The sequence below is a fragment of the Phocoena phocoena genome, chromosome 3, assembly GCF_963924675.1.
Source record: "Phocoena phocoena chromosome 3, mPhoPho1.1, whole genome shotgun sequence".
Lineage (NCBI taxonomy): Eukaryota > Metazoa > Chordata > Mammalia > Artiodactyla > Phocoenidae > Phocoena > Phocoena phocoena.
In genome coordinates this window covers 64,414,691-64,428,787 of record NC_089221.1, presented here as the reverse complement: position 1 = coordinate 64,428,787, position 14,097 = coordinate 64,414,691, and the positions used below count along the sequence as shown (strand labels likewise).

The 14,097-nt window shown below is 37.6% G+C and overlaps 1 protein-coding gene across 1 annotated transcript in view; it reads right to left on the bottom strand.

Moving 5' to 3' along the window:
* Window positions 1-14,097, bottom strand: part of MSH3 (mutS homolog 3) — a 183,074-nt gene that overhangs the window by 123,221 nt on the left and 45,756 nt on the right. The window contains exon 9 of the mRNA XM_065874063.1: window positions 1,540-1,652. Within this exon, the coding sequence (XP_065730135.1) occupies window positions 1,540-1,652 (113 nt within the window). The remainder of the gene's footprint in view (window positions 1-1,539; window positions 1,653-14,097) is intronic.

Below are 14,097 nucleotides of genomic sequence, written 5' to 3'. Positions count from 1 at the left end.
AATACCTCAAATAGGCATTCAATAAAAATTAGTTGAAAGAATAAATACAAGTTATATTAAACAAATACATAGAAATATGTATGTTTATGTGTAGATCTGTACATCAAAAAATTCTTAAGGATTTGAGGGGAAGGACTTGTACTTTCTTCCTTACACACAACTATGTTTTAACTTTTTTTGCAGTAGGTATTTATAACCTTTAGAAAAAATTACAAGATATCCTCTACAAATCTGTAATATAAAATATATTACTTTCAAGTATAGCTTTTTATAAAACCAAGGTGTAAATGATGAGTTAACAAAACTCTTCCCTTCTACTGAGAATTTCATCTTTTAACTGTCTAGCTCTGTTCCCCAGGAAACCTGACAAAAGATGAAGTGCCATTGTGTTATGAGGTAGCATTGAGTATGGTAAAAATGACCTGAAATCAGTAAACTGCAGCATCTGAACTAGGGGAAATTATAAATACCTGACTCCAGAATTTTGGCCTTCCTTGAGTACACTGACTCTTTAAACTTGGCATGTCCTTTGGTGAAATTCCAGCAAGAGATAAGGTTTCCTATAGGTCATGGGGCTTCTAAGCCAGGGCAGATCCTGCATCCCCCTGATGAAAGTCTGCTTTCTTTGCAACTGAGCAGTCACTAGAGGAGGGAGGGGATTTTAAGCACCCAATGACTCTGTGGACTGCTGCAGACTGCTGAGGACGCCTCCCACTAAGAGGAACAGCGTCCTGTCGGCAAACTGGATTTTCTGTCCTATATCCTTCTAAGCGAATCTGATGCCAAGAGTGGCTTATGATAGTTTCCTGACTTAGTCTTGTCTTTAGTTGAACATAAGATGATGATCCCTTGGTGATATCTCGGACTGCCATTATAAGTGGGTTACACTCTCAGACGCCTGATTCAATTTGGCCAAGACACCATGAGATTAAAAGGGATGGGGAAAGAAATGCCAACAAGACATTGATGCCTAAGAGGGAGCTGGGGGAGGCTGGTCTAACAGTGAAAGCTCTGCAGCTTGTGATAGGGGATAATATTGGATCTTAGCATAAGCTGGACTGGCAGGAATGAGGGGTACAGACCAAATCAAACAGATACTTGGCTGAGAAAATGTGAATTAGATAAACAATGGTAATCTAACATATTAAGACCCTGTCACTAATGTTCTGGTATTTTAATTCTGGCCATCAATTTTTGGAAATGCTAGCCTTCATTAGGAGATTTACATTTTATAAAATTGCAGGAAAATCATGGACTATCTTTTAAAGGAAGCAAAAAGGAAGGTTCTTCTGAAACTAACTTGTTACACTCCAATGAATATGCCAAAAACATCAAGTTACTAAATGGTCATAATTACAAAGAAGCAGCTGCAGTTGTGCTTCTGATGAGTGCAAGAACAGTGAACTCTTCCCTCTACTTCCAGTTATTAATCAATAACTATCTAGTTTCCATTAGAGTTTTAGTCAAAATTGCACCTTTATCCAAGTCTCAACTCAGTTAAATTTGAGGACACATGGCTAACATGTATAAAATATTTACATTTACCGTCAACTATGTCTTTTGCATAAAATTCTGTAACCTCTTGGAAAGCGTGGCTGTATTCAAAACACATGTTATCCATCCTTTCTACTCGAATTCTGTCATCCCGCACGCTGAAAGAAAATAATGCAAAATTAAAAAATTAATTATCCATAATCTTGCACTATCTGTATTTAGGCCTTGACCTGACCAAAATAAATAAGACTCATTCCTTATTCTCTCCCAAGTTGAAAAAAAAAGAGACAAAGAGCTAAGGTTTCCCGGTCAAAAGGCTGCATTTCATAAAATATTATTACTTTTACTACTAGTATTTTATATCACCTAGCACTGTATTTTATATATATTGTTATTAAGAACTCATTAAGGTCAGTTACTTTAATAAACACAAAAGGGAGAAAAATGGAAAAGCATCAATTTAATTGCATCAATTGTTTAAATCCACTAGAAACAGAATACATCATTAATTTCTTTGAAGTGGCATCTTTGGTTGGCACTATGCTAATAAGTCCATTTCTTCTACCACAGCCTCCAGTCAAATATAGTAAATTCCCCTTAAGTCAACTCTCACTGTTTCTATAAGTGGTTCTACACTTTTAAAAAATATGCATATATGTGTGTGTGTGTGTGTATATACATAAATGATTACGTAAGTACATAAACAAAATCATCAAATCATCATCCATGCTAGGAGTGCATTGTCTTCCATTTTCTAGTTTGCTTGACTCCCCATTCCCCTCCCCTCCCCTCCTTTCCTAATCACCTCACTCCCAACCCGTTAACAGCCTAGGAGGAACCCTTCCTCATCTTTTTCATGTTCATATGGTCATACGTATGTCATATACACCTACTCATACATGCATTGTTTTATAGAATGGGGATGACCTTATACAAACTTCCCTGCATCTTCTTTTCTTCACTAAATAATAACTCTTGGAAATCCCTCCATATAAAATGACCTAGCTACAACTCACTCTTTTTAATGTCTGAAAAATATTTGATAGTATGTAAAAGCCATAATTTATTCCACCATTTCTTTACTATTGGACATTCACTTGATGTTAACATTTTGCCACATGTTGCTTTAGAATATTTTTATCTAAAAAAAAATTATAGATACAGGTGTATCCTGCACACGTCCCTCTTCAGTCATATTCATCTACCATCTTCAGAAGTAAACACTACCTTCAATTTGGTGTATATTAGCACCATGTATGTTTTTATACTTTACAATATATTTTAGCATCTTTACACAATACCATTTCATGTTTTAAATTTCATATAAGCAGTACTTTATTACACCTATCCTTCTACAACTTGCTTTTGCACTCAGAATTATATTTCTAAGATTTATACATGAAGATGGACATTTTTTTTTAACATCTTTATTGGAGTATAATTGCTTTTCAACAGTGTGTTAGTGTCTGCTATATAACAAAGTGAATCAGCTATATGTATACATATATCCCCATATCCCTTCCCTCTTGCATCTCCCTCCCACCCTTCCCTATCCCACCCTTCTAGGTGGTCACAAAGCACCAAGCTGATCTCCCTGTGCTATGTGGCTGCTTCCCACTAGCTATCTATTTTACATTTCGTAGTGTATGTATGTCAATGCCACTCTCTCACTTCGTCCCAGCTAACCCTTCCCCCTCACCACGTCCTCAAGTCCATTCTCTATGTTTGCATCTTTATTCCTGTCCTGCCCATAGGTTCTTCAGAACCTTTTTTTTTTTTTAGATTCCATATATATGTGTTAGCATACGGTATTTGTTTTTCTCTTTCTGACTTACTTCACTCTGTATGACAGTGTCTAGGTCCATCCACCTGACTACAAATAGCTCAATTTTGTTTCTTTGTATCTGTTTTTAAATTTTCAATTATTTCTTATTTTTGAGTAAATTTTTAAGATTTGCTTTTCAAATTTAATTCACCTGAATTTATTTTGGGGGATGGTGTGAAGGTAGAAATACACTTTTATTTTCCATATGATTCTCAATTAAGGATCAAGCACCATTATAAAACATTCCATCCTACTAATTTAGAATGCTGCCTCCACATTTCTACATACGTGTGACCCTGTTTCTGGCTTCTATCCTATTCCACTGATCTTTTTGTCTATCTCTGTATCAGGAGCACAGTATTGTAATTTCCATGGCTTGGTATCAATATCTGTGGCAAGGCCCCTACCTTGCTTTTCAAGATTGTCTTGGCTATTCTTGGGTTTTTGAATTTTTTTAGAAATTTTAGATTCATTTTGTCAAGTTTCACAAAAACCTTATTGGGCTTTTGACTGGATTTGCAATGAATTAATTTAGAGAGAAATGATATCTTAACAAATCAAGATATCCTATTGTTAAAGATGGCATAATGTCTCTTTATTCATGTCTTTCATATCTAACAATAATGTTCTGTAATTTTCTCCATGTTATATATATCTTTGGTTGTGCTCACTCTTAGATATATTATAGATTAATACTACTGTGAAGGGAATCTTTTCTTCTACTACATTGACTAAAAGCTTATCACTGGTGTACATGAATCTAAATTTTTATATGTAGCAACAATGCTAAACACTTTTTTCCTGTATTGCCTATGTATGAATTAATATAATCTTCAAGAAGAAAATTTCTATTTTTCATTTCTTTTTTCTGTTTCACTACACAACTGGCTAAGACCTTCAGGGCTGCGTTGAACAAAGGTAAGGCTAACAGCCATCCTTTGTTTTCTTACTGGTACTAATGGGAATGCTTCCAAAGTTTTGACTCTTAAATATGATTTTTACTAACGGGTTTTGGAATAAATGACTTATTAGCCCAAGGTTTGGTAAGTTTCCCAGTTTTTGCAAAAATAAAAAAAATTAGTCATAAAGGATTACTGAATCTTAGCTAATGTTCTTTCTATAGGTATTAAAATAATCATATTGTTTCCTCTCACTTAATCTGGTAAGATATTATTCATATTTTCTGATGCTGAATGATCTTTGCATTCCTGGAATATACTATACTTGTCCTGATGTTCTGCGTTGCTTAAATAGTTATAAATTTGATTTCTTAGTGTTTTTCTTTTCCCCCAGAAAATCTGTGCCAGCATACCTAGCTCCAAAGGCTTTTTCTGTTCTACTGCAAGACTAGACAGGCATAAGCTGCTTCAGGAAGAAATCTAAGAGGGAGGATTTTCTCCCATCTGTAGTGCTGAAGAGGATTTTTCCACCTTAATCCAATGGAGAGAGTATCAGACTAACTATTGCAAATCTCTTATCAATTTTTATCTTCCTGTAGACACCCTTAATACCTGGATTTTTAGACGCCTACTGCAAAGCTATTTAAGTAACTCAAAAAGCAATGAATGACCTTAGGTGAGTTCCACAATGCTTTTGTACAAGTCCCTAGAGTGAACACGCGAGGCAGCTGGTAACTCAATTACGGTTCTAATATTTTGTTTGAGAAGCAGATAAGAATTTAGAAACACATTAATTTTGATAAAAATGGACTTGTCAGTTACCCTTGAGGCTTTCATGGAAGCATCACAAGAGTGTTAAATTCGACATTCTGCGATCTGTATATAAAATATCCTTATGCAAACATTTTTTCCCACAAACTGATTGGAGTTATATGTGAAATCTCTTATCTGTTTCCCTAGATTTCTTTATGGTAAAATCAAATCACTGTATCTTTGAAACAAAAGTCTACTTGAAACACTGTATACACAGAGAGTAATATCCGACCAGAATTTTGTCAAACTAGATTTTAGTAAAATTTCTATATTCAACAGAGAACTGTCAATCTTGGTTTCCTCAAACTGTAGCCTGTGAAATACCTGCATCAGAATCACCTGCAACACACATTAAAAGCACAGATGCCACACCCCAAATGTGTTCCATCTGAATTCAGCAAGAAGCTGGAGGAGAGGGGGTATTTTCATTTTCAACAGGGTTTTCGGGGTGACTCGCAGGCAAACTGCATACTGAAAACACTCATCTACACGAAAAATACTGGCAGCCATTGTAGGACTAGAGTACAAAGTGGAAATATAAATCGTCTCCAAAGACAGTCTATGTTTTTAGCTGCTCTATTAGAGGTGAGCAGTAAATATCTTTTCACCAAAAAATTAAGTCAACGATGGTCCCATAATTGACCTAGGACTTAAAAAATTATTTAAAAAACACCTTCCCACCCTCTACAGAGGCTCTTTGTGACCAGAGGCTGAAGCCTTCTGAACAGAAAAGAGACTGAACAGAGGCTATGCTCCTCCTCCGTGGGCCTGGGGTGGCAACTGCCCTTCTGCACTGGATGGGAGGACTAATGTCAGCATGTGAGTCTCAGTCACTACATGGGGTATGCAAAGCTGGACTGTCTTAAAATTTCTAATTTTATTTTATTTTTTTGAAGATTTATTATTTATTTATTTATTTTTGGCAGCATTGGGTCTTAGTTGCAGCACGTGGGACCTTTGTTGAGGCATGTGGGATCTTTCGTTGCAGCGTGCGGGTTTCTCTCTAGCTGTGGCAGCGGGTTTTCTCTTCTCTAGTTGTGGCGCGCAGGCTCCAGAGCACGTGTCCTCTGTAGTTTGTGGCGCGTGGGCTCTCTAGTTGAGGCACACAAGCTCAGTAGTTGCAGCACACGGGCTTAGCTGTCCTGCAGCGAGTGGGATCTTAGTTCCCTGACCAGGGATCGAACGCATGTCCCCTGCATTGTAAGGTGGATTCTTTAGCACTGGACCACCAGGGAAGTCCCAAGATTTCTAATTTTAAAAAATCCTTTTCATATGTTACATGCCTCTGTGTTGCCAAATGTATTGTTTTTGAAAAGTTAAGTGGCGATAAAACTCTCAACAAGTGTGGAACCTACACTAAAAAAGGGGGGAACTTTAGACCCAGTAATGTCAACTTGGACATAAAATTGGTGATTCTCTGGTGCTGAGTAGCAAACCACCTACAAAGATTTTGATAATGTTTAATTGTGACCAAATGTCAACTTACCAATTTATGATCTATGCTGACTTTTGAAACTATAATTTTTATAGACAAAAAGAGCCTTGCTAAAGGCTGACAATCTACTCTAGGAAAACCCAAGGCCTCTTCTGACAGTGTCCTTATTGATAATAATAATACGGATTGAGTTCCAAGCTTGCTGAGTGATTAATTCTTTCCTCTGAGGACAGAATGCAATACAGATCGAGACTGAATAAAACAGACTATGTAACATAGTTACAATGCCTCTATATCAGAATTAGGATGAAATTCATTAATTTATTACTTCTTATAATAGGGAACCATCACTTTCTTAGAAGACTGAGGGCATTAGGTCAAATTATAAAGACAACCACTAGAATGAAAATATCAGAATAACCCCAGAAGAACAGCAAAGAAAACAGACCATATAGTGGAAGATTCTTTAAGATATAAAAATAGAAAACTGAATATGGACAAACTAATATCAAATATATCTACCATAATGACAAATGTAAATGGGCTAAACTCACTTATTTAAAGAAAATTAACCTCGGATTGGATTACAAAAGAAGAAAAACTGGGACTTCCCTGGTGGCACCGTGGTTAAGAATCTGCCTGCCAATGCAGGGGACACAGGTTCAAGCCCTGGTTCGGGAAGATCCCACGTACCACGGAGCAACTAAGCCCGTGCACCACAAATACTGAACCTGCACTCTGGAGCCCACGAGCCACAACTACTGAAGCCCGCACACCCAAAGCCCATGCTCTGCAACAAGAGAAGCCACCACAATGAGAAGCCTGTGCACCACAATGAAGAGTAGCCCCTAATGCTGATTACTAGTGGTCATAGTAACTATTCTTGTTATTCTTCTGACTTTTTTGGGTCTATTACTAGTGCTTGCTATTGTTATAGTTGTATAATCTTACACAGTATAGAAGTTTCCTGAAGCATTGCTGTCATTTTTGGTGTTGTCTTGTAATTAATAATGGATGAATGGATGTTGAATTTTATCAAAATACTTTTCACATCTGTCTAGATGATCATACATTTTTCTCCTTTACCTTACTAATGTGATGGGTTATATTATTAGGTTTCTTTATGTTGAACTGTTTTTATATTCTTCAGCTAAGGCATCACACTATCTTCTATTTATCCTTTTTAGTATACTGATGGATTCTGTTTGCTAACATTTAATTTTGGAGACTGATTATATGACTTACACCTTAAAAAAAAAAAAGAGTAGCCCCTCATTCTTGCAACTAGAGAAAGCCCGCACAGCAATGAAGACCCAACGCAGCCATAAATAAACTCATTTATTTTAAAAAGAAGAAGAAAAACTTTCTACACTACCAATAGGAGCAAAACTTAAAGTAATTCAGAAAGTTTAGAAAGAAAAGGTTGGCTGGAAAAAAATTGCCCAGATCAATATATTAGGCTAGTGCAAATAAAAAGAAAGCATGGGACAAGATATTCTTACCAGGCAAGATAAAATTCAGGACAAAAAGCATTGTAACAAGACAAAGAGAGGTACTTAATGATAAAAAGGACAAGATGGAAGAAAAGCTTTTCATCCCATATCCTTAAAAGAGTTTTAGATTTTTGAACCATTGTTATATACTACTTATTCAAAAAATAAAATTGTTTCTTTAGAAGAGAGAAAGAGGGCTTCCCTGGTGGCGCAGTGGTTGAGAGTCTGCCTGCCAATGCAGGGGACACGGGTTCGAGCCCTGGTCTGGGAGGATCCCACATGCCGCGGAGCAACTAGGCCTGTGAGCCACAACTACTGAGCCTGCGCGTCTGCAGCCTGTGCTCCGCAAGAAGAGAGGCCGCAATAGTGAGAGGCCTGCGCACTGCGATGAAGAGTGGCCCCCACTTGCTGCAAGAGAAAAGCCCTTGCACAGAAAACGAAGACCCAACACAGCCATAAATAAATAAACAAAAAGCTAAAACTATAAAGCTTTCAGAAAAATATGGAGGAATATGTCTATGAACTTGGTATAGGCACAGATTTCTTAGGAATTAAAAAAAAGAAAGAAAAAGGAAAGAGTGGATTACAGGATTTACACAGGAGCTCCCAGGAGAAGATGTTTGTCCACTTACCTGGACTTAAACCTGGGAGGCTAAGGAGTCCAGGAAACGAAATGGCTGCAACCTTCCTGCTACCTTGTGGAACGTAAGAGGGCAAACGCCAGAGGGAGAGACAAAGGAGAAGAGCCCCTAAATAAATCCATGCCCAATTCCAGCCTACCTTCAAGCTTTTCACTTACATGAGCCAATATGTTCATTTTTAACTTTTAAAAATTCAATAAGAACTCACTATAAAGTATACAGTTTTCAAAAAGCAAGAGTCTTTGCTGTCCAGAGAAGGAAGTGGACACAATCACACCGACAGCATCTTAGAAAGATGGCAACCTCTACTGTTGGCCAGATGTGCAATAGTGAACTGAGGTGAGAAAGACCCAGTTTGATTTCGGCTGGTGAGCCTGCTTCCGACCAAACCAAGAGGGAGACAGGGTACAAGTCAGAGACTGTAGAGACCAGGAAGCCCCCGGCCACCACTACACACTTTCCCACCAAGCAGAGATAAAGGGACCTTAGACAAGTTACCACCGGGGGATAGAAATTAAAAGCAGATTTAGGGCACGCCCCCGCAGAGTTAGAAAGACCCGAAGTAAGGAAACACTAGGACCTAGCCCCAGAGGACAGGCCTGTTGGGGAGCCAGAAGAAGAACTGAGAATCTCCTCACTCACTATGCAAACTCCATGGGGCCTCAGACAGAGGAGGCCTAAGGCCCAGGAAGTAACCAAGGCCTGCACAAATGACAGCTGTGCCTGCTGTTCAAAAGACTAAGACAGGAGGTCTTATCTTAACTTATCTTAAGGTAAGAAGTCTACACTAGGTAAACTCATGTCTTTCTAACATTTTCTCTAGCTTTTGATTTTACTTTTTCTTTTATGGTAGTTACTTTAAGAAAAAAAAAAAAGGTAACACTCCAACAAAAAATTGCTCATCTGTCTGGAAATTGCTAACCTGACAGGGAAGTACTTCTATCTGCAATGAGGTCAGGAAAACTAAGAGGATTAGAGTGCTCAAACTTGAGGAACCAGGGGGAAGAGAAAACGAAGGGGGAGGGAATGGAGGCAGAAAGCCCAAGGGCCTAGAGAAGGCATCATTTCTGCCCACAGTCATAACCTCCCAGCTCTTCTTCCCTGACCCTGGAAATCTTCTCTTAAGGATGAACTCCCTTGGAACAATATTTTAAAACCTCCATCCTTTCTTAATCTTTCAGTCTATCCCAATCCTGGGTCTTTTTGCCACCCATCTCCACATACCACACCCCCAGCCCTGTGTACATATTCTTATTTAACAAGCCAGCCAAGACTCACCTCCTCTAAGACGTTTTCCCAGAAGAATAACCACATGCTAGGATGGCCTGTGCTTTCTACTGCACATGTGGGACTGCAGTTTGTAAAGTAATACCTTCAGAAATAAAGCTACTTTGTTTGAAGCACACATGCTTTTTGTCAGGAACTTTACTGCCAGAGATAGAAATACAAACTGTAATATGCATTATAAAGGAATGAAAGGTTCATGGAATATTAACCAAAATAATGTCAACTGTGCTATAAAACATTACTTATTTTGAAGTCCAGAAGCAGAGGTGAAAGAAGGGAATGGTTGCTTCTTTGTGTGTTTTTACTGAGAAGCCGTATAATGGAGTGGTTCAGAGCCTATGCTTCAGAGCCAGGAAGTCTGGATCAAATTCCAGTTCTGCCACTTAGTAGTTGGATAACACCAGACTTAACAGCTCTCTGCCTCAGTTTCCTGGAAATCTGTATTAAAAGAATAGTAGCTCCCTCACAGTGGGTTTGTGAAGATTAAATCAGTCAATAAATATTATAAAGCCCCTAGAATAGTGTCTAATACATAGTGTTAGTAATTGTTGTTATTATTAACGTTATTACTGCTACTTAGGAATGAAAGATAGGAATAGTCATGTGCTCAAAGGAAAAGGCAAAAAAGGGGAGAGTGCTTTAGAACAGACGAAATTGGGCAGGACAGGCACAAAGGAAAGAACACATCAGCAATGAAAAATATTCTCAGTAGCTACCAAGATGTCTCTAATGGTACTTTTTTCACTCCAGGGGAGCACAGGATGAAGATGAGGAAAAGCTAATGTGGGATTTCAGAAACCACTACCCCTCCCCAAAATAGCACCTCACCTACTTCTGATGCTGGAAATGCCTTTAAATAGACACAAAGCATTTTCATTTCACAGGTAGAAACAAAAGAAGCCACTCAAAGGTCACTTAAATAGCAGTCTTCAAAGATGACAAAACAAAAGATACAGGTTAATTTTAAAGTTTACCTTTAGAAAAATTAACAAAAGTTGCTAAACTCTAAAGCCAATTACCTAGACATGTACACACTACTATATATAAAATAGATAACTAATAAGGACCCACTGTATAGCACAGGGAATACTACTCAATACTCTGTAATGACCCATATGGGAAAAGAATCTATGGGTTGGCCAAAAAGTTCCTTCAGTTTTTAAGTAAAATTAAGTCATTTTCACCAAGAACTTCATTGAACAACGTATTCACCGTTTTGTTCCAACTTCTGCTGTTTTTCAGGCAACTTCATAATTCCATCTTCCCAAAACTTTTTATCTTTTTGAGCAAAGAACTGTCCCGGATGCCTTTTATAGTCTTCCAGGGAATTGAAAATGTTTTCCACTAAGAGAATTTTGTAAAGACAGAAATAAACGGAAACCTGAAGGTGCAATGTCTGGTGAATAAGGTGGATGAATCAGAACTCTCCAGCCAATATGTAACAGTTTTTGCCTGGTCATCAAAGAAACATGTGGTCTTGCATAATCCTGATGGAAGATGACGCGTTTTCTGTTGACTAATTTGGGACACTTTTCATAAGAGTGCTGCTTTCAGTTGGTCTAACTGGGAGCAGTACTTGTTGGAATTAATAGTTTGGTTTTCCGGAAGGAGCTCATAATAGAGGATTCCCTTCCAATCCCACGATATACAAAATACATCACCTTCTTTGGATGAAGACCGGCCTTTGGTGTGGTTGTTGGTGGTTCATTTCGCTTGCCCCACAATCTCTTCCATTCTTCCACATTATTGTACAGTATCCACTTTTCATTGCCCATCACAATTTGTTTTAAAAACAGAACGTTTTCGTTACATTTAAGTGGAGAATTGCATGTAGAAATACGGTCAAGAACGTTTTTTTCGCTTAACTTATGTGGAATCCAAACATCAAAGCTATTAACATAACCAAGCTGGTGTACATGATTTTCAATGCTTGATTTGGATATTTTGAGTATGTCGGCTATCTGCTGTGTGGTATAACATTGATTGTTCTCAATTAATGTCTCAATTTGATCGCTATCAACTTCAACTGGTCTACCCAATGGTGGAGCATCGCCCATCGAGAAATCACCAGCACGAAACTTCACAAACCACTTTTGACACGTTCAATCAGTCACAGTACCAAAAACTCAAATGTTCAGCAAGTGAATGGATAAACAAGTTTGTAGCAATTCTACTGAACAATAAAAAGGAACAAACTATCGATACACTCAAAGCATGGGTGGATTTCACAGGCATTATGCTGAAAGGGGCTGGACATGAAAGAGTACATACTGTAATGATTCCATCTATGTGAAATTCTGTAACAGTCGACTCAGATCAGTATTTGTTTGGCGTAGGAGGTGGACATGGGGAGAAAAATGACTACAAAGAGGCACAGGGAACTTTCTGGGAAGATGGAAATGTTCTATATCTTAATTGGAGTGGTGGTTATATTGATGCATTATTTATCAAAATTGATTTGACTCATATACTTAAAATGTGTAAATTGTATTGCATGTAAATTATACTTAAGGTTGATTAAAAATTAAAGCTTTATTCCAAAAAAATTAAAGCTTTATATATTTGCCATATATAATTTATAGCTGAAAATTTTCTATTAAAAATTCTGAACATTTTGGTACAGTTGAACCGGTTTGCAGGGCAGAAATTGAGACACAGATGTAGAGAACAAACGTACGGACACCAAGGGGGGAAAGCAGCAGGGTGGTGGTGGTGGTGTGATTAATTGGGAGATTGGGATTGACGTGTGTACACTGATGTGTATAAAATGGATAACTAAAAAAATCTGAACATTTAGACCAACAAATTCCTGTGCCAGTGTGTATTTCAAATATATTTTTGGAATAAGATTCTAATTCAAGTATTTATTCAGCAAAAAGCAATGGTGCAGAGAAGCATCTCATTTTGAATAAAAACATTTAACTTCAAAAAGTACATTCCATATTTATATGCTTTGAGATGATCATAGTTTAAATGTCATCCACTATTTCACATACACACAATCATCCCAACAAGAAGCAAATTTTTACAAAATAATTTACGCTTCCTGTGGTTCAAAGACATTTTTGTTAATCACAAAAATCACAAAATCTTTACCTGACATTATATGCCCTCGAGGAAAAGCAAAAGAAATCCTACTTTTCTGAGAGTCTTATATAATCCTGAAGAGAATGATCAGCATTAAAACATTCTCAGCTTAGTGGAAATTCATCTCAAACATTTTTTTCATGCATGATTAAAAGCATTCTCTCAGTGACAGACACAAAATCAAGACCATTTCACTCGGATCATATGCCTTTGAGTTCATTAACAAGCTCGAGCCTGCCTCAGACAACTTAAAAGAACCAATCTTCCTAAACTGATATTTTTCTCTACAAATAACAAACTCTGATATTATCCCAAGAAACAGCTGCTTCAAAAAAAATAATCAAGTTGACGATCTGGAATTCATAGTACATGAATAACTAACTGATGTTTCCTTTTCAATTCAACAAATCTTCACTACAGGAATAAATGGAAAAAAGGAAAAAAGGAGTTCCTTGCTGTGTGTTATGGGCTGAATTATGTCCTCCTAAAATCCCTATGTGGAACTCCTAACCTCCAGTACCTCAGAATGTGACCTTTTTTGAAGACAGAGTGCTTACAAAGGTCATCAAGTTGAAGTGAGGTCATTAGGGTGGGTTCTAGTTCAATATGACTGGTGTCCCTAAGAAAAGGGGAAATCTGGACACAGACACACAAAACGAAGACTACATAAAGAAACATAGGAATAAGATGGCCATCTATGAGCCAAGGAGAGAGGCCTGGGAGAGCCTTCCCTCACAGCCCTGAGAAGGAACCAACCCTGCTGGAACCTTGATTTTGGATTTCTAGCCTCCGGAAGAGTAAAACAATAAGCCACCCAGCCTGTGGTACTTCATTACATCAGTCCTAGCAAACTAACACAACCCTACTAAAGGGCTCAGTATCTATTTAGAGGTGCTTATAAACAAATCACTAAAATACCAAGTAGATTGAAAAGAATGCCTGTGGTAGTATCTGCCAATTTCAAGAGTGTAAATATTCTCACCATGGCTGATTTTAAGCTACCAAAGCTTACCTGAAAGAAAATTCCATGGAAATATAACCATCCATTCTCACAAGCCACTACAAGCGAAATCCAGCACAGAGCAAAAACGCAGGCATCAGTATTTAATACACAGGCCAATGT